Here is a 25,412-nt window from a genome sequence, read left to right as displayed (position 1 = left end):
TTCCTGTAATTAGCAGAAAATAAAAATTTTCTGCCATTCACAAGGCAGAAAATGAAAAACAAACAAACCACACTATTTTGAAAATTATTTCTTTCCTTGACTTAAAACAACATAAGATACGTGAGAAAGCGAAATGAAATTTGCAATCTGGAGCTAAAATAAAGAGGCTGAAATTTAACTTACCACTGGTGCTCTGACAGGTTTGCGAAAACGAAAATATCTTCAAATTTCACTTCGTGAAGCCCTAGTCTTAGCAGTCCTTTTTATGACCGGAGTGATTTGACACCACCCCTAGGGCAACACCGTAGTGGGAAAACTGGGAAGCGTGCACCAAGCACTAACGGTAGCAGAGGAACTCCGCCACCTCACAAGACAGCCTTGCACAGGCAGGCGGAACAAGGACTTTTGAGCGGCATCCGGGCGTGGGCGCCTGCGCTGCCAGGGGGCGTCTCCCCGCGCGGCCCGTGAGCACTTCCGGGAGGCATTCAAAGCCCTGGGCAAGCACTTCCGGGTGGCACGTGGCAGCAGCCGAGACACTTCCCCCTCGTTTGTCTGGCAGTAGCGACGTTGGCACGGAAGGAACTGGCGTAGGCCTGTGCCATGGCATCTCGGTATGACCGGGCAATCACTGTCTTCTCCCCAGATGGACACCTTTTCCAAGTGGAATATGCCCAGGAAGCAGTGAAGAAAGGATCCACAGCGGTGAGCGATCAATTTCTCCACCTTTGCCCCCGGCCATGCCTTCCTCACCCCGCTGTCCCAGCTCAAGGCCCTGTTGTAGGGGTTCCGAAAAGGAGAGTCTCCCACTTGGGAGAATTGCTTCGTTCTTTTTATCGAGAGAGATACCCTGTCTGAAATTTGGGCTGGAAGTGGCGAAATAAAAATTGGTAGATTTCATAGGTGTGCTTTTGAAGAACCATAGCTACAGACACAAAACTAGGGTATGAGTTGAAGCCTTGATTTCAGAAGAGATATTAATGCTATATCAAACAATAAGGGAAGAAAAAACTTCTTCCGGCCAGTAGCAGCCTTCCTGGATGCACATGATGTGCTTCTTCAGGAATCCACAGATGCATGGAACACTAACAGTTCCTTCATGTGGGTACTGTTGTTTAATAGTAATTACATTAAAAATAGGCCATGCCTACCCCTGAAATAGGGACAGGTCAATGTAAAATTAAATCTGTTGGCGAGGAAATAGTCAAAAACACTGAGCCAGTTATCACACACCACCTGTTAAAAGTAATTGTCCTAAGATTTTCACCTGGATATTTGGCAGCCTTTTAGAGGTTCTAAGCCCCAAGAATCTCCATTCTTTTGCCACTTTTTTGTTGTTTGTTCAAATAATGCTGGAACTCTTTGAGAGATTACACCCTACTTTATATTTATGTATCCATATTTCTGAAAAACTTAAGTACTCAGGGTAGCAGTAATACTCCTGACAAGTTTTAATTACATTTGATAATCATAGTGATTTATAAAAATTAAAAAGAACAAAATTGCCTTGGTGACCCAAGATCTATTACCGCAAATCTTCTAAGTCCTAACCTATGAATTCAGAGGAATACAATTTATTTTATTTTAAGATTTTATTTATTTGTTTGTTTACTTATCAGAGAGAGAGACAGAGGGAGCGCAAGCAGAGAGAGCATCAGGCAGAGGGAAAAGCAGGCTCTCCACTGAGCAGAGAGCCCAATGCAGGGACTCAGTCCCAGGATCCTGGGATCATGACCTGAGCTGAAGGCAGATGCTTAACTGACTGAGCCACCCAGGCATCCCTGAAGGATACAATTTTTTTTAAATCTCTCGAATTTCATGAGCATGGTTGTTGTGTATTTTGTTTTATTTATTTTTTTTTTATTTTTTGTTTTTTGTTGTTGTTGTTGTTTTTGGTTGTTGTGTATTTTGGAAATTGAGACACCAGGTATGAGAATACACAGTGCATTTCTAAGTCTAGCAGTGTCTCTATTTTTCCTCACTTTCCATACCAACTTAGTTATGGAAGGAAATAATTCACTTTTATTGTAAATCTATCAAATGTAAAGTGGTAAAAAAAAATAACACTAGAAAGAATCTTATCATTTTTAAAGTATTTTTCTATTTAATTGGGCCCTCTAGTTTTGCTTCTGTTTTATAAGTAATTTTTTTAGAATTGTAAATTTAAGAAATGCCTGATGTAGCTTAAACCAAAAGGGTACCATTTTGATAAAAACAAAAAGTTATATAATCCCCAGCAAGGCATGAAGCATATGGTTAGAAAATAATGCCCAAGTTTTAGAGCCTAAAATAAAGAAAGTAATGGGAGAAGACTGGGGTGTAATAAGAAGCCACATTGGCTCATTTAAAATGTTTTAAGAATGCTATAGAACTGATTGATAGTTCCTTTGTAATGAGCTGTGAAAGGGTAAGGATATAAAAATACCTATAGTGGGCATTTTTAAAGATACATTGGAAGGATGAGACAGTTTTTGTCTCAGGATTCTGAAATTATAATTTGCATCTTTGTATGGAGTTGTTCATTGTGTTTCCTTGAGGGTGCTATGAACTTTTAGGTGGGGTAAAGTTTATAATGGCACTTGTTTATTAAAATATGTCACAAAATATTCTGTCTATAAACAACAGTTGTTACAATGAGTTGCAAATAAGCCAAGGTTGATCAGTTTTGACCAGTATGTGAATGCAATATTATTTAGTAATACAAGAAGTTATAGGGACCACAATTAGAGGCTTGGGTTCTACTTCCTTCTTGGTGATTATCTTATAGCATGAAGTGAGGCAAAAGTTCTGTTTTCTTTTTGCTTTAGTTCTCTTTTCTATAAATGAAAAATATGTTTGAATAACATTTTGAGAGGTAATACCTTTCTTCTTAGGAAAAAAACAATGAATCCTTTCAGTATTCCCGTGAAAAAGGTAAGATTTATTACCATTCCTCATTCTGTCCTTTCCCTGACCCCAAACTGTTACTAGCTCCATGTTTCCTGCTTTTTCAAATCTTAACTTTGCTTTCTGGCCATCAAAGTCTTCCATAATACTTCTCCACCCTCTTTAATTAAAGGGGCAGCTTCATGGCTTTACTCATATATGTTTGTGGGTAGAGGAGAAAACACCTTTATTTCTTCCACACTCCCTCTTACGTCTCCTCTGAGAATCTCTGCACATTTCTTCTCCTTGAAGAAGCCTTCTCCGATCTGCTCCAGCCATCATGGCTCTTAATTCTTTTTCTGAACTTACAATCTGTACCACATAGCATTGTACAGTATCTACTGCCTGGCCTTGTATTCATTTTAATTTCAAGTATATTTAATAGTCTTCTCACACCAACTGGATAATGAGATTTTTAAGAATCTAGGTAGCATAGGGATGCCTGTTAAGCATCCGTTACACGTTAAGCATCCACCTTTGGCTCAGGTCATGATCCCAGGGTCATGGGATTGAGTATGACATCAGGCTCCTTGCTCAGTGGGGAGCCTGCTTCTCCTTCTGCCTGCAGTTCCCCCTGCTTGAGCTCTCTCCCTCCCTCCCTCTCTCTCTCAAATAAATAAATAAAATCATTAAAAGAAAAAAAGAACCTAAGTAGCATAATTCCTCTTGTATTTTTACCACACAATATACTACAGTGGAGGGGCAAGGTAAGAAGTAAGGATTTAAGTAATATTTCTTTTGTACCAAGTATTTTATGTATGTTATGTAATGTTAAGGATAATATTTAATCCCCTTTTTATATGTGTGGAAACTAATTCAGAAACTTTGATAGCTTGCTGAAGGTAACCAGCTAGACAGTGATGGAGCCCATATTTACTTAGTTTTTTCTAGTTCCAAAGCCTCTGCTCTTTGCAATTTATTCAATAAATATTTGTATAATAATTAGCTATCATTATCATAAATATGGAAGCCAGGTGTATATCATGCAAGGCAACTAACTTCTCTAAGCTATAGTTTCTTTAATAGTAAAATAGGTACCAAAATAGCACCTGCTTCATAGGGTTGTTGAAAGAGTTAAATGGGGTAATAATACACGTTAAACATCTTGCACACTGTCTGGTTCACAGCAGGTATTTAATAAAAGATAGCTATTATTATTTACTATCCCTTGGTTTTCTCTTTTCCCTTTACTTTTGTCCGTGATTCTTCTAGTGCATTCGTTTATTATTTCAAGACATTTTAGTTGAACACTTACATATACCAGACATGGCGCTGGGTCATAAGGTTTCAGAACGAATAAGATAGTCTTGCTCCCTGTCCTCAGAGAGCTTACTATCTAGCAGGCACATTAGATGATTAAGTAAATAGTCCTAACAAGGCCTAAATGAGTATTATGATGGGGAGAGAATGGGGCAGTATGGGAACTCTAGGTATTAGGGAGGTTCTCCTGAGGAAGTATTATTTAAGTAGACACCTGAAAGATGAATAGCATGTGAAGACTAAGTAGCAAAACACAACTATATTCTATGAATTGGAAGGCATTCCAGATTGCTGAAGTAATGTAAAATCAGGAAGAGATAACACTAGAAAGAGGGCCTGGATCATAGAATGGCTTTGAGGAAATACGAGGCTTTGAAGGGTTTTAATATGCCTCTTGTCATTCTCTAGATTATTAGTGATCTGTCCTTCTAGTAACAGACTGCATTTGTCCAACCACAGAGGTAATCACATGACCCAGGTAGAATCATTCATACTTTCTATCCTCCTGGACACAGTGATGACCATGTGACTCAAATCTAGCCAATGTAAGTCCATCCTTAGGACTTTTTAAACTAGAGATGGTGGTAGTTTTTTTCTCTGGGACAACTGTCGGGATGTGTGTCCAAGATTGCCAGGGGCCATCTTTTTTTCTTCTTTTTCTGTAACAGAGAAAGCTTTTCTGTATTAAAAGAGCAAAAGGCCAATATGCAAAGAGTAAATATTATGGTCCCTAGATCTTTCTGTTCCAAGTCCAGCTCCGTGCTGTCTCAGTTTGCTTAGTGAGACATCCTTACTAGTATAAGTTTTTTTGAGTAGAGGAATGCCACATTCAGATTTTCTTTTTTATTTTTTTTTCATGTTTTTATTTTTCAATGATTTCCCAGACTCCAGGGTGGTCAATGGATTGGATAATATCAAAACTGGAAGCAGGGAAACCACATAGGAGTCTATGAAGCAATCCAGATGAAAGATAATAGTTTTTACTAGGGTTGGGCAGAAATGGGAATAAGGCAGATTCCAGAGAAACTTTAATGGTATAATTGATACAATTTGCTTATTATTTAGATTGTATGGCGGGGCGGGGGGGAGAGTAGGAAATACTGAAGAGGGAGGAGTCAAAGTTGGTGCCTCTGCTTTTGGAGTTAGCTTCTTAGTAAATGGCCCTGCCACTTCCTTAGGGAATATGAAGCTCTAAGTTTGACTGAAGGATTGAGGTTTGGACTTGCTGAGGTTGAGATGCTTATGGGAACTATAGTAGGTAACCTCTAAAATGACCTCCGGTGATCCCCACTTTCTGGTACTCATGTCCTTGTGTAATCCTCTCCTCTTGGGTGTGGGTTGAATCTAGTGACTCGTTTCTAGGAATTCGGATAGGCAAAAGTGATGGGATGGCACTTCAGAGATTAAGTTACAAAGAGATGGTGACTTATGTCTTGCTCATCCTCTTTCATTCTCACTTGCTTATTCTTATGACACATAGCTGCCATTTTTAGTTGCCCCACGGAGGGTCCCATGTAGCAAGGAACTGAGATCCTTAGTCCCAACAATGTATGAGGAAATGAATCTAACAACCATGCAAGTGAGCTTGGAAATGGATCCTCCCTCATGAGCCTTGAGATGAGTGCAGCCGTGGAGGGCAATTTGATTGCAGGCTTGTGAAAGACTCTAAGCTAGAGGGTAAACTGTGTCCAGATTCCTGACCCATAGAGACTGTGAGGCATGAGTATACATAAATATACATGCTTGGGACCAGGAGATTGATATGGACTGGAGATAGTAATTTTGAATTGCATTATTTCTCTCCCCCGCTTAAAACATATGTTGAAGGTCAAGTAAATGAGTATTCTTGAGTACTCTTCAATTGAAAAGGTGAAATGTAGACTATAGACTAATGGACTATGTAGAGGATAATCTATAACCATGAGGGACCTTAATGACCTGTGTGTGTCTACCTTGACTAAACTCTGGGAGGAGTGGGGTAGAAACCATGTTGTCATCAGCTGAGGGATGATGACAATATTTGGCTTTGAAAGGGTTGAGAGAGGGGTGGGCTTGAGGTGAAGTGGTCTTTAAGACTTTAAGATAAGGGAGACTTAAGCATGTGTTTAAATTGTTGGTGAGAAAAAGCCAATAGAGAAATTCAAGTTTGTTTGTTTTTATATTTATTTTATCTATTTTTAACTTTTTATTATGGAATATATTAAACACACAAAGATATAAAGGGAATACCGTAATGAACCTTTGTATACCCATTACCCAGCTCCAACAATTACCAGCATTTTACCAACCTGTTTTATCTTTCCCCAACTTTTCCCTCTTTCCAACAGTATAATTTTAATTGAATTTTTATTGAGATAATTGTAGATTCACATGTAGTTGTAAGAAATAATACATAGAGATTTGGGGACACCTGGCTGGCTCAGTTGGTAGAGTATGTAGCTCTTGATCTCAGGGTCATGAGTTTGAGTGTCATGTTGGGTGTAGAGATTACTTAAATATATAAACTTAAAAAAAAAAAAGTATACATAGGGATTCCTTGTGTATTTTTCCCATTTTCTGCCAATGGTGGCATTTCCAAAACTATAGCACAATATTACAACCAGGTTATTGACACTGATACAAACCCACCTATTTTATTCAGGTTTCTCCAGTAACCCTTGTACTAATTCGTATGTATATTAAGTACTGTCAGATTTTATTGCCTGTGTACAGTCCCAACTCCACAAAGATTCCTTATGCTGCTCTTTTATCACCACACCCACCTCATTACCCTGCCCCCACAACCCTCCTATCCATAGCCCTCATCCCTCAAAGCAGTCATCTGTCCTCCATTTCTTTTTTTTTTTTTTTTAAAGATTTTATTTATTTATTTGACAGAGAGAGAGACAGCCAGCGAGAGAGGGAACACAAGCAGGGGGAGTGGGAGAGGAAGAAGCAGGCTCATAGCGGAGGAGCCTGATGTGGGACTCGATCCCATAACGCCGGGATCACACCCTGAGCTGAACGCAGACGCTTAACCGCTGTGCCACCCAGGCGCCCCTGTCCTCCATTTCTAAAATTTTTTCATTTCAAAGTATTATATAAATGGTATCATACAGTATGAAACCTTTGGGATTTGCTTTTTTTTTCCCCTTGAGGTTCATCTAAGTTGTTGTATGTATCAACATTTTATTGCTGAGTAGTATTCCACAGTATAAATGTACCACAGTGTTTATTCTCTTGCTGAAAAATATTTGGGTTGTTTACAGTTTGGAGCTATTATTTATACATGTGTTTTCAACATTTGTAGCATTTTTTTGTGTAAACATAAGTTTTTATTTCTCTGATATAAATCTCCAGCTGTGCAATTACTGGATCATATGGTAATTGCAGGTTTGGTTTTATAAGAAACTGCCAAATTGTTTCCCAGAGTAGCTGTATCATTTTATATCCCCACTAGCAGTGTGAGTGATCAGCTTCCACACATCCTTGCCAGCATTTGGTGTTATTATTTTTCATACTGTTCATTCTGGTAAGTGTACCTCATTGTAGTTTTAAATTAGCCATTAAATGGCTAATGATGTCAAGCGGATTTTCACGTGCTCATTTGCCATCTGTATGTCTTCTTCAGTGAAATGTCTTTCATGTCTTTTATCCATTTTCTAACTGGATTGGTTTTTCTACTGTTGAGTTCTGACAGTTCTTTATATATTCTAGATTCTAGTCCTTCATCAGATATGGAGTTTGTAAATATTATGTAGCTCGTCTTTTCATCCTTTTTGTATGGATTTTCATAGAGCAAAAGTTTATAATTTTAATGAGACCCAGTTTAACAATTTTTCCTCTTACGGTTCATATTTTTTGGTGCCAAGTCTAAGAACCCTTTGCCTAGATCCCAAAATTTTTATCCTATATTTTTTCCTAAAAGTTTATAGTTTTGCATTTTACATTTAAATCTATTATCTATTTTGAGTTAATTTTTGTATATAGTGTGATATAGATTGAAACTCATTCTTCAGTGGAGTATTTTAAAATAAATCTCAGATAATAAGATATTTTATCTATAAGTATTTCCATATGCATCTCTAGAAAAAATAAAGTTGTTTCTTAAGACCATTATCATTACTAATGGAATTGACAAAAACTCAATAGTCTACATTCTGATTTTCCTCATTGCTCACAAAATGTCTTTTTGTAATTGTGTTGAGTCTGAATCTAAAGTCCGTGTGCTTAGCCCTTAGGTATCTGTTTTATTCTTGAACAGCATCTCCTCTTTTTTCATGGCTTTGACTTCTTGAAGAGACTGGGTTAATTGTTCGGTGGAACGTCCCACTTTCTAGAATCCTCTGATTGTTTCCTTGCCCTCAGAGATACTACAATGGAGAGACAAATATACTGAATACAGAGATACTACCAGGAGAGACAAATATAATGAATAAATAAATAATTATAAATGTGCTGACTGAAAGAACAGAATGGATTTTGTTTAAAGAATAAAAGAGAAGGACTCCTTGAGGTGAAATTGAAATTGAGACTTGAAATGGGAAGAGAAGCATTCCAGGCAGAGGGAATATTACATGTGAAAGTTCAGAGCAGGGAAACAGAATTGTGCTTGAAAAAATCTTGAAAGAAGGTTAATGTGGCTGGAGTTTGGTGAATAACAGTGACATACTATTGGAGAAATAGGCAGGAGCTAGATCGTGCCCAACTTTATATAGGCAAGACTAAAGACTTTAAAAAGGTTTTCTAAGTGCAGTGGAGTGCTGTGGAAGGATATTCAAGTGGAGAGTAATCTGACCCTACTGTTTTTAATGCTCACCCTGGCAGCCTTGTAGAGACTGGATGGCAGTATGGGATGGGGGTGGGAAGATGGAGAGGTGGGGAGCAAAGGTAGAAGGTGGAAAACCTATTAGGCTCTGCAGTTGTGTATAGTCCAGGCAAGAAATGATGGTTGCTTGTACTAGAGTGCTGATGGGAAGTTGGATAACTTTTGTAGGTAAAATGGACAAAAACAAGGTAATTGATTGGAAATGGATGGTGTAAGAGGAGGAGCTATAAAGGATAACAACAGGGTTTTGGGCTTGAACAGTGGAATGGATGGTGATTCATTTTCTCAGATGATTCTGGCTGCCAATTTTGTAGAGCCCGACAATAGCCTTGAGCAATGGAAACTTAAGGCAAAGAGGCCCACAGTGACTCCCAACCCCCTGGCTGAGGACAGACAGGCCCATCAAGCAACCCACCTCAAAATATCCATAGGCCATAACTAACCAAAAGGGAAAATTCCATACATCCCCATACCTTCTTACCTTCTCCCTTTGTTTTTTTGTTCTTATTTTATTTATTTATTTATTTATTTATAAAGATTTTATTTATTTATTTGACAGAGAAAGAGACAGCCAGCTGGAGAGGGAACACAAGCAGGGGGAGTGGGAGAGGAAGAAGCAGGCTGCCGGCGGAGGAGCCTGATGCGGGGCTCAATCCCAGAACGCCGGAATCACGCCCTGAGCCGAAGGCAGATGCTTAACGACTGAGCAACCTAGGCACCCCTATTTTATTTATTTTTTAAAAAGATTTTATTTATGTATGTATTTGAGAGAGAGAAAGAGAGCTCAAGCACAGGGGAGGGGCAGAGGGAGAGAATCTCCAGCAGACTCTGTGCTGACCATGGAGCCTGATACAGGGCTTGAATCCACAATCCTGAGATCATGACCTGAACTGAAATCAAGAGTTGGATGCTTAACCAACTGAGCCACCCAGGCACCCCTTATTTTATTTACTTTTTAAGTAGGCTCCATGCCTAGTGTGGAGCCCAACGTGGGACTTGAACCCTGAGATAAGACCTGAGCTGAGATTAAGACCTGAGCTGAGATCAAGAGTTGGACGCTTAACAGAGCCACCCAGGTGCCCCCCTCACCTTCTCCATTTAAATACAGCCCTCATCCACTCCCTCCTGGCAGACAGCCTCTCCTTTGCTGTGCTGCCCGCTTCTCCCTTGAAGTGTATTCAGTAAACTTCTATCTCCTTTGTTCTGCTTCAGGTGAATTTTTTTCACCACCTGCACCACCGGTTTCCACCCAATCGTCACCCCACATTTGGGGGCCCCCATCTGATCAGGAGAGATACCACAAGTTTGTGATACTTTTAACAAGTTATGAAATAGTCTTCATAAATAGTCTTCCTGCTTTTCTGGTGTTGTTTTTAAACTAGCTGTGGATGTGGAATTTTATCAAATGCTTTTGTAGTTTTTATCATTTACTTTATACTATTTAATTGTTTTAGTTAGTACTATTTCAGTTGCAAGCATCAGAAACACAACTCAAACTGATTTAAACAAAAACTGAGGATGAGTTTGAACTGCACGGGTTCACTTATACTTGAAATGTTTACAGTATAGTACTACAAATGTATATCGCATCCTTATGATTTTCCTATCTCTTGGTATTACTTATCAATTTTCTTTTCTCCCTAATCATTAATTTCTGCTTTTTCCTTATTTCACCCTGTAAGCTTAGCTTAAATACTTTTATTCCTTTTTGAACTTGCATGAATTCATAATTAATTTTTTATTTGATTTTGTAAAATGAGATTATGAATTTTCTTGTGAGAATGATTTTACCCACATACAAAAGACTTTGATACTAGGATTTCATTATAAGCATTTCCTAGAGGTACCTGGGTAGGTCAATTGGTTAAGGGTCTGCCTTCAGCTCAAGTCATGATCTCGGGGTCCTGGGATTGAGCCCTGCATCAGGCTCCCTGCTCAGCGGAGGTCTGCTTCTCCCTCTCCCTCTGTTCCTCCCCCTGCTTGTGCGTGCGCTCTCTCTCTCTCAAATAAATTAAAAATCTTAAATAAATAAATAAATAAATAAATAAATGAACATTTTCTAGATAGTCTGCGTTGGAAGTTTAAATTTCTTTATTAAGTCAAAACAGCTTAGGTGAGAATTATAAAAATTATTGTATGTGGTGATCAATTAGTGTGATTAATTTATTACAATTTGGGGAAAATATTGAGATTTTCTTGAGTCGTAATATGTGTTATATTGTTATAATGTCCCATGGCTTGGTAAGAAGGCATAATCCCTATAGGATATAAAGTTCAACATGAGTCTCTTAGATGAAGGTGGGAATGTTGAGGGAGAGTTGTTGATTTTAGACATGATGATTAGGGAAAGGCCTATAAAGTAAATTGACACACTGGAACGTAAATTGACACACAGTAAGAGCAAAAGCCTTGATAAATTGTCTTAAGTTTTATTTAATTGAAAGATGTAATCTCAGGTCTAGTTCTGTATTCCTGTTCTGTATTTCTACTTCAATGATACTAATTCAGAGCACACCTATTTGCATAGTTAGTACTAATATCACACTTGGCTACAAGGCAATCATAAATACAAATACCTGTGCCAAAATATTTAGATTACCAGTGTAATACAGAATTAAACTTCTCATTGGTTACTCTTGAACCCCTGAGAATATGGACATGTTTCCACAGAAGTCCCAGTATAAGAACTACTATCCTTATATATTATTCTTTGGACATTTTCCCACTTCACTCCCAAGGGAAGGGATAGAGGGAAGAATAACAGTGATTCTTCTTGTATTCATGTTGAATGGAGGTTTTGTTTTGATCAGTGAACTGGAGTATAGGCATTTGGTCTTTCTCTTGGCTGCTTATAGCCCTCAAGCATTATCCCTCCAGATTGTGAGATACATGGGAAAGCTTTCAGAATTTTATCTACTTAATTTTCTATACTACTTCTACTACCACCACTACTAATTGCCCATTCTATAAGGAACCCATATGGATTTCCAGCATTTTCTTTCATTTTGGTTAAAATTATTCTGTATCTAATTAGTACTTCTTCAGGTGTATTGCTGAGTTTAAGACACTCATGTAGTTTTAGCATTGGTGATATATTCTTCCAATTTCTACATATTTGTCTTCTTTGATTTGGAGAATGGACTTCTAGTAATCCTGTACCTATGCAGCTGTCTTCTTGGAAGTCTACTTTTCTCAGTTTTATTGAATGGGTAAGGAAAAGCCTATTCCTCTAAGTCATGTGTTAGAATAACTTCATTTTAATGTTAAAACTGACAATTATGTTTTTTTTTTTTAATCACTTGGCAGGTTGGAATCCGAGGTACTGATATAGTTGTACTTGGAGTAGAAAAAAAATCTGTTGCCAAGCTTCAAGATGAAAGAACTGTGAGGAAAATTTGTGCCCTTGATGACCATGTTTGCATGGCTTTTGCAGGTACTTTTGGAACTACAGTGATAGTACAGAGTATCATAATGTAGTAGGTTAATACCATTGGCCCCTCCTACAGTCATCCTGCTACATTTATGTAACACATGGAGATATGCTCCATTTCTTAACGCAAACAGTATACTATCTTTTCTGGAAGAACATACCTCTATAAACATGGATTTCTAATAATTAGTTTTGATAAAAGAGAAATGTTAAAAGATACATATTATAGTATCTTAATTAAAACTTCAGGCAGCTGTGTTTTCTTTTTAAACTTTTTATTCTGAAATAATTATAGATATTCAGGAAGTCATTAAAAAAAAAACAGAGGTGGGGGCTCCTGGGTGGTGCAGTGGGTTGAGCATCTGATTCTTGGTTTCAGCTGTGGTCATGGTCTCAGATCGTGGGATCAAGCCCAGCACTGGACTTCGCACTTAGCGAGGAGTCTGCTTGAGATTCTCTCTCCCACTCCTGCCCCTCCCGCTTGTGCAGTCTCTCTCTCTTTCTAAAATAAATAATCTTTTAAAAACAAAACAAAATAAAACACAGAGAAGTCTCCTTTACCAAGTTTCCCCTCGATGGTAATATCTTCAAAAACCAGTAAATTGACCTTGTTACAAGCCAGAGTTTATTCAGATTTAAACAGTTTTATATGCATTCATTCGTGTGTGTGTGTGTGTGTGTGTAGTTTTATTAGACTTATCACGTGTAAGTTCACGTAACCATCACCACAATCAAGATACACAACTTTCCATCAACCCAAGACTACCTCATGCTATTCCTCTTCGTCTCCAATCTCTGGTAGCCACTAATCCATTCTCTTCTCCATCTCTATAATTTTGTCATTTGGAGAATGTTATGTGAATAACATAATTCAACATAATTCCCTTGCCATTTACCCAAGTTGTTGCATGTATCAATAGCCACTTGCTTTTTACTGCGAATAGTGTTGCATGATATGGATGTACCACACTTTTGTTAACAACTCACTGGTTGAAGGACATTTGGATTATTTCTAGTTTTTGCCCATTACTAATAAAGCTAGTATGAACATTTGTGTACGGGTTTTTGTGTGAACACAGGTCTTCCTTTTGTGATAAATGCTCAGAGTACAGTTGCTGGGTCATATGGTAATACATGCTTAGTTTTATAAAAAGGTGGCAAATTGTTTTCCAGCGTGCTTGAACTATTTTATATTCCTACTAGCAGTGTGTAAAGGATTCATTTTCTCTGCATCCTCAGCAGCCTTTGGTGTTGTTACTATTTTTAATTTTAGACATTTTTATAAGTGTGTAGTGCTATCTCATTGTGGGTTTAATTTGCATTTGACTCATGGCTAATGATGTGGAACAGATTTTCATGTGCTTATTTGCCTCTATATTATAGCAAACAAGGCATGTTTCTTGTCGTATGTGCATGCACATGCACCCATTTTCTTTTTTTTTTTTTTTTTTCTGAAATAAGACTTTAGTGTGTGCAAAGAAAGCTCACATTAGTGACAGAGAGAGGAAGGGGGGTGGGGAGCCCAGGTGGCACAGGGAAACCAGAATATGGAGACAAAGGTCTTACGGCAGAGGAGACAGCTGGGAGAGAAGGAGAGCTGAGGGGTGGGCTAGTCAGGGAGAGGCCCCATCCGCTGCCTGGTGGGGGTCAGGCGCAGTGTCAAGGCAGGCTCTTGCTTCATCACACTGGTCCTCCTCTGGCCTCTGTTCTTTGCTCCCTCCTGTTCCCTAAGCCCTTTTTGCTTCCCGCCAGAGCCAAGAGCCTGGAGCCAGTCCTGCCTTGCATCTTTAGTCTTTCCAGGGCTTCCTTTAGTCTTTCTAGTCTTTTACAGGGCCTGGGGCTGGCAGTGAGCCAGCAGCTCCTGCCAGCGGATGTGGGACTGGTAACCAGGTCCTTGGGTCTGGTCCGGTACATGGGTGCTAAAATGGCGGCCCAACTGCATGCATAGCAAGCTGCAGCTCTCCCCATTGGTCTGGAGGAATGTCCTGGCAGCTGACCACCACCCTGGGCAGTGTCAGAAAGCTATGGCACAGTAAGCAGACTTTGTGATCTAGCTCAGCACTGGCCTTGGGCTGTTGCTCCTGGCAAGGTGGCAAGGTGGCAAGATCTCAGAGCCCAGGTACTACCAGAGGGATGATGGCCTCATGAGGCTCAGGACCAGGCTGAGCAAAGACAGCTGGGCCTTCTCTTGCCAGAGAGGGAATGTCTCTTGCTGGTCCAGCATCTGGGCAAAGACCAGAGGGCTGAGCTGGCTTCAAAGCCATCTGCTCCAGAAGGTCACATCCGGGAAGAACTGCATGAGTGCCAGCAGGTTGTAGTGGGGATCCAACACCTTGCTCAGGGTACAGCATAGCTGCTGGAGCTTCCCTGGCTACTCCTGGATGTTCTTGAGGAGCAGGAACAGAAACTGCTGGAGATTGGTCTTGCACGGCAGGCAGAGCCCCATCCAGGCCAGCTCAGCACAGCAGCTCGGTTAGGCCCAAGAGGTTCCCATCAAGGTGGGCCCCTGGCTGTGCGAGGGTACATAGTGTCAGGAACTTATAGATATAGCTCAGGCTGCGGGGGGCGGGGGGGGGTTCTGCTGTTCACCCCAGCTCACGCTAGTGTCATTTTTAAACACTCTCCCACCGTGCTGACAGGGCCCTTGCAGTCCCAGAGCAGAACTGTGGGCTCCCAGGCTGTGAAATGCCTCCACGAACTCTCGTACTGGGGCACCACCAATGCTTATCTCCATCAGATTGATGGAAGAGCCCATCCATGCTGAGATCCCATAGGAAGCCAGAGTCTCCTGAAGAAGTTTCTGGAGGCCATGTCAGCACTAGAAGAGCCACGAGAGCAGGGGCACCAGGCAGTCAAGGGTGTGCAAGTAGAGACTGCTCACGAGGCCACCGTGCACGAAGGATAGCTGCTGGACCAGCGGGCACCTGAACAGCCCCTCCGGGTGGCTACGTGGCTTCAGGTGTGAACAATCCAGGATACAACGCAGGAGGTGACACCTGGGTAGAAACACAGTCTCACTGGAATGTGCTAGTAGGATAACCTGCAGTGACAGAGAGAACCTCTCCACCAGCATCCTGTGCTCAGGTGTGAGAGGCACTTCATCTTCATCCAAATCCAGGAATCCAGGGAGTTGAGGTCGGGGAAGTCATGCAGAAGCAGCTTCTCTCGCTCCTGCTCCAGGGCCTATTCCCGCTTTTCCTGCAGTAAGTAATCTAAGCCGTTCACATAGCTCTCTGAGGCGTCAGAGGTGAACCAGAGCAAGGTGTGGGTGTCCACCACTGGAGCAGCTGACTTGGGCCTGCCATGTTCCAAAACAGCTCCTCTAGTGAGTCCAAGCTCCCTTGGGGTTCCAAGTCCTGGGGCTCCTGCTGTGACTCCTCAGGCAGCTGGTGGGCCCATGTCCTCAGGCCCTAAGGCCCCATCGCACCCACCCACCTCTGAACTGTGGACCGCTGCTGGCTTACAGTACCCTCAGGTTCAGGACCTCTACAAGCTGTGGGCTCCAGTCATTGGGGAATGTGTCCCTCACTGCATTCACCTTGGGCTTCTCTGACAAGTTGGGAGTTGGAACTGAGGTGGGACTGCAGCAGCGCCAGGTGGGGTGGAGGAGCCCCTGGTGCTGAGGATGCTTGAAGTAGCTGCCCTTCAGGCTGGGCAACACGATGGGTACCACAGCAGCTGCCTTGACCCTTTCTTTTTTTTTTTTAATATTTTATTTATTTGACAGAAAGAGAGAGCAAGAGAGGGAACACAAGCAGGGGGAGTGGGAGAGGGAGAAGCAGGCTCCCCGCAGAGCAGGGAGCCCAATTCAGGGCTCGATCCCAGGGCCCTAGGATCATGACCTGAGCCAAAGGCAGACGCTTAATGACTGAGCCACCCAGGCGCCCCTGCCTTGACCCTTTCTGTCTGAGGAAGGGCTGGTAGAGTGTTCTGGGGCCTGGACATCAGTAAACCACTGGACTTTTATCCTCCAGGGCCTCCCCATGCCCATAATAATGCACCAGCAGGTTGCTCCCGGACAGGCAACAGCCATCCAGTACCTGGGCACATGCAGACAGCACCCATTTTCTAATGATGTTTTTTCAAACCAGGAATTTTTGTTGCCGTTTAAAGCCTTATTGAGCAAAAAATAGCCTTTATTTAGCGGTCTTAAAAAAAGTAATCATCTTGCCACAAACAAGTTTTAAGAAATTTTTAAAAGACTGAAATCATACAAAGTATCATTTCCAATCAAAATGGAATAAAACTGGAAATCAACAGCGGAAGGAAAACTGAAAAAAAATCCACAGACGTGTGGGAATTAAATATAGCTGACCCTTGAACAACACAGGTTTGAACTACACAGGTCCACTTAAATGTGGATTTTTTACATATAGTACCATAAATTTATTTTCCTTACTACTTTCTTAATTTCTTTTCTCTAGCTTACTTTATTGTAATAATACAGTACATAATACATATAAAAAATATATGTTAATTGACTATGTTATCAATAAGGCTTTCAGGGGCGCCTGGGTGGCAGGTGGCACAGCAGTTGGGCGTCTGCCTTCAGCTCAGGGCATGATCCCGGCGTTATGGGATCGAGCCCCACATCGGGCTCCTCCGCTATGAGCCTGCTTCTTCCTCTCCCACTCCCCCTGCTTGTGTTCCCTCTCTCACTGGCTGTCTCTATCTCTGTCGAATAAGTAAATAAAATCTTAAAAAAAAAAAAGTTTTTGAGGAGTCAAAAGTTATATGCAAATTTCAGTGGGGGGAAGGGCTTGGCACCCCAACCCTTGTGTTGTTTAAGGGTCAGCTGTACTCCTTAAAAACCCACGGGTCAAAGAAGACATCAGAAGAGGGGTGCCTGGGTGGCTCGCGTCTGCCTTGGGCTCAGGTCATGATTCCAGTGGGATCAAGTCTCGCATCAGATGCCCTACTCAGCAGGGAGCCTGCTTTTCCCTCTCCCTCTGCTGCTTGCACTCCTTGTGCTATCTCTCTCTCTGTCAAATAAATAAATAAAATATTTTTTAAAAAAAAAGACATCAGAAGAGAAATTAGAAAATATCTTGAGACAAATGAAAATGAAAACACAATATACTAAACTTATGGAATGCAACAAAAGCAGTGCTAAGAGGAAAATCCGTAGCCATAACTGCTTAATTTAAAAGGAAGAAGAAAAATTTCAATTTAATAGCCTAACATTATACCTTAAGAACTAGAAAAAGAAGGGCAAACTAAACCTAAGACTAACACAAGGAAGGAAATAATAAAGATTAGAGATATAGAAAATAGGAGAACAAGAGACAAAAATCAGTAAGACCAATAGTTTTGTTCTTTGAAAAGATCAACAATATTGACAAACCATTAGGTTGCCCAAGAACAAAAGAAAACTCAACTGAAAGCAGAAATGAAAAAGGAGACATTACTAATGATTTTACAGAAATAAAAAGGATTATCAGAGAGTACTATGAACAATCACAAACCAACAAATGAGAAGAAACTGACTTATTTCTTGAAACATACAAATTACCTGGTTGCTCAAGAAGAAATGGAAAATCTCAACAGATGTATAATAAGTAAAGAATGAATCAGTAATCAAAAACCTCCCAATAAAAAAATTCCATGACTAGATGCTTTCTCTGGTGAATTCTGCCAAATATTTAAAGAAAAATTAACACCAACTCTCAAACTCTTCAATAAATCGAAGAAAGAATGCTTCCAAACTCATTCTATGAGACCAGCATTACCAGAATACCAAAACCAAAGACACTGAAAGAAAAGAAAACTACCGACCAATATCCCTCATAAATATTGAGTGTAAAAATCCTCACCAAAATACTAGCAGAGGAAAATAAGCATTTATTAATACTCTTCCCCACATGTTAATTGCTTTTTGTAGATGGAAAATGCCTAAATGTCTATGGCATACCCAAGCAGCTGCTTAAAAGATAGGCTCTAGAACCATACCAACTGGGTTCTAAGCCAGACTCCCTTGCCCACTATACCTATGACTGTGGGCAGGCTACTTAACTGCTCCTTGCCTCAGTTTAGTCTTCTTTAACATGAGGTTAATGACAGTGTGTACCTTATTGATTTGTTACAAGAATTAAATGAGTTAATACATAAGAAGCACTTATAACAATTTCTGGCATATATTATTAATATTACCACTACAATTACTACTACTACTACGTTATCATTTTTACTACTTAGTAACAGTTAAAAAAGGAGGTCATAGCCCACAACTATATAGTCAACTAATCTTCAACAAAGGAGGAAAGAATATCCAATGGAAAAAAGTCTCTTCAACAAGTGGTGTTGGGAAAACTGGACAGCAACATGCAGAAAGTTAACAAAAAGTTAAAAATACAACTACCCTATAACTCACCAAATGCACTACTAGGTATATATCCAAAGGATACAAAAATGCTGATTCCAAGGGGCAAACACACCCTAATGTTTATAGCAGTGCTATCAACAACAGCCACATTATGGAAAGAGCCCAAATTGTCCGTCCACTGATGAATGGATAAAAAAGAGTGATATGTATATACATACACACACACACACACACACACACACACATATATATATATATTCACTCATGTGGAATTTAAGAAACAAAACAGTTGAACATAGGGGAAGGGAAGGAAAAATAAAGATAAAAACATAGAGGGAGGCAAACCATAAGAGATTCTATAGTTAAGAGAACAAACTGAGGGGCGCCTGGGTGGCTCAGTCGTTAAGTGTCTGCCTTCGGCTCAGGGCCTGAAGTTCTGGGATCAGAGCCCCACGTCGGGCTCTTCCGCTGGGAGCCTGCTTCTTCCTCTCCCACTCCCCCTGCTTGTGTTCCCTCTCTCGCTGGCTGTTTCTCTCTCTGTCAAATGAATAAGTAAAATCTTAAAAAAAAAAAAAAAAAGAACAAACTGAGGGTTGCTGGAGGGGAAGTGGGTGGGGGGATGGGCTAAATGGGTGATGAGCATTAAGGAGGGCACTTGTTGGGATGAGCACTGGGTGTTATATTAAGTGATGAATCACTAAATTCTATTCCTGAAACCAATACTACACCATGTTAACTAAATTGAATTTAAATTTTAAAAAAAAGGAGGTCACAGGATCTATATGTATTGATATGGCAAGGTATTCATGATACATATTAAAAATAGTGGGTTACTGAATAATATGTATAACATTGTTTTGTTTATAACCTGTGGAATTATATGGTAACTTTTTTTCCCCCTGTTGGAATATTTTACAATGAATACATATCAGAAAAAATATATAGTTTCATCTTGAAAAAAATCACATTCTTTTGTCAATGTTGTTGTTATATTGTACTTTTAATGTTTAGAAAACAGCCCTTAGGAAAAAGAAATCAAAGAATTTGAAAAAAAGAATTCTTTCATGTACCATGTACAATTCAATTTAAAAGAAATTTTACATTGTGAAAGTATTTTCAAGATAAAGTTGTGGTATGAATTTAAAAGCACTAGAGGGGTGCCTAGGTGGCTCAGCCAGTTAAGCGTCTGCCTTCGGCTCAGGTCGTGATCCCAGGGTCCTGGGATCCAGGGTGCTGGGAACAGCTGGGAGTCTGCTTCTCCCTCTCCCACTGCCCCTCCCCCCCGCTTGTGGTCTCTCTTACTCTCTCTCTCTCAAATAAATTCTTTAAAAAAATAAATAAAAGCACTAAACGGAGGGCTTATTTCTTCTATAGATTGCTTATTTATAAACAAAATGAAACTGCAATTTTTTAAGTTTTATTTAAATTCCAGTTATTTTTTTATATCTTCCCCAAAAATAGTTTTAAAAAATATGACTACAGAGATTTTTAGAAAATGTCTAATAAAATCTAATAACCAGACCAACCACTGTGCATTAAACCCTTTTGATCTTTGGGAAATAGTTTACTTAACGTTAGTGTTTATTATTCTTTAAAACCATTTCTTTAAAAAGTAAATAAGAATGCATCAGATTAAGTATTAAATGTTGGACGAGTGATATTCTGTTTTATAAATTATTTATAATGGACATATATTGAAAAAAACAATGGACATTATAAGAAAGATTTCATGGTAGCTAAAAAAACAACAACACCTTTTTGACAAGAAAAGAGTCATTCTTTTTTGTAATGTATTGCCGACTTTTATAGGACTAACTGCTGATGCTAGAGTAGTAATAAACAGAGCCCGTGTGGAGTGCCAGAGTCACAAGCTCACAGTGGAGGACCCAGTCACCGTAGAATATATAACTCGCTTCATAGCAACCTTAAAGCAGGTAAGCCACTAGTCCAACAGATTTTGAAAGGTTTTCTTCTTTTGCATCATTATGGTTACTCTCATGAGAATACTAGAGTAACTCCAGTCATTTAATCTATTAAATCTACTAAACTCCTTATTCCTTCTCACACTTACTTCATACTCATACTCTTATTCCAGTGGACTGCATAGATTTGAGCATTAGAAATCTCAATTACTATCAATTCTAGAAATTATATTAAAATTTCAAACAGCAATAAATCTCGTAATTTAAGAGGATTTCTATACCTTTAGGGATATAGTAATGAAAACTTTTTTTTTTTTTAACACATTTACCAAAAAAATACCCATGGGTCTTTCACCTACAAACCTAAACACAACTGATCAGGTTTGGATATGACCTGTTTTGGTGTTTTTCTTAAAGATTTGTCTATTTATTTATTATTTTAGAGAGAGACAGAGTGCAATGGGGAGGGACAGAGGCGAGAGAGAGAATTTTAAGCAGCCTCCACGCTAAGCACAACCCAAACAGGGCTCAATCTCACAACCCTGAGATCACAACCTGAGATGAAATCAAGAGTGTGGTGTACAACCTACTAGGCACCCAGGCGCCCCTGGATATGATTTCTGACTTCATACATAGATACATGGTTTGCCATTAAGTATAATCATTATGTATGTAAGTATTTGTTCTCTATCATTTTATGTGTCCTTTATGTATGTCAGCGTAATCCTTATTCATACTTATCATTCTTACTAACTATATAATACTGTCTCCAGTTGCTCACTGGTAATTATTTAGATTGTTTCCAGTTACTTTCCCTTTCTCATTCTCTTTCTCAATTTAGTACTTTAATAACATTACTCTATCTTTGTCACAGCCTTTATTTTTCTTTTTTGAATTATATTGTTAAATTAATTTTCAGTATGAGATTACTAGATTAGAGAGTGTAATTGGTTTTAAGACTCTTGTTATATGAGCTAAATTGCTTGCTAAAAAGATTGAACCAGTTCTTATTGTGCAACCAGCAATACATAAATGTATTCCTGAAGGATCATCAGCCTTGGGTTTTCATTTTTCTTTTATTTTGCAAATAAGTATAACATAGTACTATAATAGTTGTTTTAATTTGTATTTTATAATTAGTAGTGAGGTTGGTTTTTTTTTTTTTTTCCACATGTTGGTTTGCTATTTTCATTTCTTCTAGTGTAAACTATCTTTCCTTTTGACAGGCACTCTGTGGTTAAGAATGTGCCTCCAGGAGCCAGAATTTGGGGGTTTTGAATCCTGGCTTTCTTACTTCCTAGTTAGTGTAGAGAGCATACTATTTAGTCTGTTTTGTCTTAATTTTCTTATTTATAGAAAATTACATTACAATAATATCTACTTTGTTGAGTTGCATTATGGATTAAATGATTTAATACATTTAAAGCATTTAGAACACTTTCTGGCATGGATTTTGTATTTGTCCATGTAGAGATTTTTTTAATAAACTATATATTCTAGATATTAAAGTTTTAAATTACATAATTATAAAAAGATACCTTGGGGTTTTTTTTTTTCAATTTAATTTATGTTGCAAGGAAGTCCAACATTTTTATATTATTCTACTTTACTTTTTTTATTTGCTTTGGTTTTCTCAGTAGTTAAAGGGGTATCCATTGGGGTACCTGCATGGCTTAATGGGCTAAGCATCCAGCTCTTGATCTCAGCTCAGGTCTTGATCTCAGGGTCCCGAGTTCAAGCTTCCTGCTGAGCTCCACACTGTATCCACCAAAAAAGCAAGGTGTAGAACATTGTGTATACAAGGCTCCCAATTGTGGTTTTTAGCTTTTCTTCTAGAAGTATAAAGGCTTCATAGAACATTTAATATTGTAAACCTGTAACAGCGTGGTTGCTACCGGGAACGGGTCTAGGGCTCTGCAACAAAAGAGATCCTTTATGTACACCTTTTGTACTTTTAAATTATTTTAACCCTGTGCAAGTACTTTTTCATTAAAGAAAAAAACCACAGTTGATTAAACAAAAGGGTCTTTCCTCTGAGGTATATTTACAAAGCATCTACTTCATATCTCTATGTGAACTAAGAATATTAGGAAATACAGAAGAATGAAGACAAACTCTGTTCTTTAAGAGTTTGTTTACATTTGGAGCCCAAGTATTTGCATTCAAAATTTGAGATGGCCAATAAAAATACATAATAATAAAATATAAAAATGAAAAATATAAAATGAAAAAAAGGTATGAGCTTGAGCTTTCTGTCAGGGCTGCCCTCTGCACAACTTCTAGGGGCAGTCTCAGAATTAGTGTGAATTCTACTCGTTGGAGCACAATCCAGGAAGCTCCTGGCCTAAAATAAAAAACACAATTGGTTTCCAGTGCCCTGCTGTCTGGGAAGAAAAAACAAGCAAAAACAAAGGTTTGCTTGTTTGGGAACTGAAAGAAATGTCTTAGTTGGGTTTTATGTAGAGATAACTTAATACACAGTGAACAAAATATACTTGATAATAATAGTATCAAGTAAGAATATTGATTATAATAGTAACAACTGTGGTGTCTCTCAAAGTAAACCCCAAGAACTTGCTTCCAAAGTACAGCTCACTGAAATCAGCTTTACTAGGTAGGAACAAAATGGTGTACATATACGGTTCTCTGCTATACTAACAAGATTATAATCCAGTTATGTTGCCAAAAAATATATAAAGCAGCAAGAAAACAGGTTTTTTTTAAGATTTTATTTATTTATTTGACAGAGAGAGAGAGAGCCAGCGAGAGAGGGAACACAAGCAGGGAGAGTGGGAGAGGAAGAACCAGGCTCCCAGCAGAAGAGCCTGATGTAGGGCTCGATCCCAGGACTCTGGGATCAAGCCCTGAGCCAAAGGCAGACGTTTAACAACTGAGCCACCCAGGCGTCCCAAGAAAACAGTTTTAAGACCATAAAAAGCAAACTTACTATTTTATTGTACACACTGTATATATTAATTTCATTAAAATTTTATCATGGATTGTCAGGAAGAGGATCTTAAATACATAATAAGAATCAACAAAGATCATTTTAGCAGGAATACTTTACTATTAAAAATTTATTAAGATTATTTATTTGGGGGAGAGAGAGCACAAGCAGGCTGCAGGCAGAGGGAGAGGGAGAAGCTGATTCCCCACTGAGCAGGAAGCCCTACATGGGGCTCAATCCCAGGACCCCAAGATCACAACCTGAGCCAAAGGCAGACACTAAACTAACTGAGCCACCAAGGAGCCACTGCTATTAAAATTTCTTAGTCGATAAGTAACAGTGCTATTCTTTATACGACCTCATATAGAAAGTAGTTATAAAAACATTTTATTTTTCAGAAATATACACAAAGCAATGGACGAAGACCTTTTGGCATTTCTGCCTTAATTGTAGGTTTTGATGACGATGGTATCCCAAGATTGTATCAGACTGATCCCTCTGGTACTTACCATGCTTGGAAGGTAAGTCATGAATTTGTTAATGTATTTTAGAAGTTGAGGGGCGCCTGGGTGGCACAGCGGTTAAGAGTCTGCCTTCGGCTCAGGGCGTGATCCCGGCATTCTGGGATCGAGCCCCACATCAGGCTCCTCTGCTATGAGCCTGCTTCTTCCTCTCCCACTCCCCCTGCTTGTGTTCCCTCTCTCGCTGGCTGTCTCTATCTCTGTCAAATAAATAAATAAAATCTTTAAAAAAAAAAAAAAGAAGTTGAATACATGTATTCACAGTAAATGTTTTATCACTTTCAAGGGCATGACAAAAAATTACATTGCATTAAAGAATTGATGGTGGTAATCATTTAGCTAGTCAGCAACTATGATGGTTTTTGGTGGATAGAAAAAACACTTTGGTTTATTTTTTTTTTAAGATTTTATTTATTTATTTGACAGAGAGAGAGAAAGAGAGTGCACACAAGCGGGGAGAGTAGCAGGCAAGGGAGAGACAGGCTCCCTGAGGAGCAGAGAGCCCAATGCAGGACTCGATCCCAGGATGCTGGGATCATGACCTGAGCTGAAGGCAGATGCTTCACCAACTGAGCCACCCAGGTGCCCCAGCACTTTGGTTTATTAATCACAGGGTCTCTTCCTTACTTTTGAAAAGATGTGACAAACCTAAGTATATACAAATGGTCAAATGAGAGATATATCTGATTCCTCTTCATCATTCATTCTTCCAAATAGTACTGCGTCATACAGATACCTGCTTTGAGTAGAAATAGTTTTTCTGCTTCTAATCAGAATTGAACGAGCATTTAACCCTATAGTGAAATATTTAACGCATTCTCTATTCTAGGAGAGTTAGAGTACCCCACTATGAATCTCTATTTATATGGCAGTACATTACAATTGTCTCCACACAATTCCTGGAATATAGTTTGTTTTCTGGATAAGTTGTTATCCCTGCTTAGTGGAGAGCCTGCTTCCTCCTCTCCCTCTGCCCCTCCCTCCCACTCATTCTCCCTCTCTCTTGCTCTCTCTCTCAAATATATAAATAAAATCTTAAAAAAAAAAAGTTTAAATACCCAGGCTTTAAATAATTTCATGAAGTGTTTATTTTACTGTAATTAAAAGCCAAATAAATTAATGAGAAATATTGCCTTGGTCTTTATGCCTGTATTAACTAAAGGAATTGATTTGGGCTGACCACACTCATACTGTTTTATAAACCAACTAACCAGGCCAGTAAAACAGTGGATTATATTCCTGCCACAAAGATCTGGATACCGTGTTAGCTGCACATCTTCT

General features: G+C 39.2%; 1 protein-coding gene and 1 pseudogene across 1 annotated transcript in view; one reads left to right on the top strand and one right to left on the bottom strand.

Moving 5' to 3' along the window:
• Positions 1-542: 542 nt before the first annotated feature.
• Positions 543-25,412, top strand: part of PSMA8 (proteasome 20S subunit alpha 8) — a 35,255-nt gene continuing 10,385 nt past the window's right edge. The window contains exons 1-4 of the mRNA XM_045781863.2: positions 543-702; positions 12,296-12,422; positions 20,551-20,675; positions 24,009-24,131. Of these exons, the coding sequence (XP_045637819.1) occupies positions 601-702; positions 12,296-12,422; positions 20,551-20,675; positions 24,009-24,131 (477 nt within the window). The 5' untranslated portion in view covers positions 543-600. The remainder of the gene's footprint in view (positions 703-12,295; positions 12,423-20,550; positions 20,676-24,008; positions 24,132-25,412) is intronic.
• Positions 14,245-18,129, bottom strand: LOC123782006 (protein FAM178B pseudogene; annotated as a pseudogene).

Source organism: Ursus americanus, chromosome 19 (genome assembly GCF_024610735.1).
Source record: "Ursus americanus isolate L20-20 chromosome 19, mUrsAme1.1.p, whole genome shotgun sequence".
Lineage (NCBI taxonomy): Eukaryota > Metazoa > Chordata > Mammalia > Carnivora > Ursidae > Ursus > Ursus americanus.
This window is presented reverse-complemented; position numbering and strand designations above follow the sequence as displayed.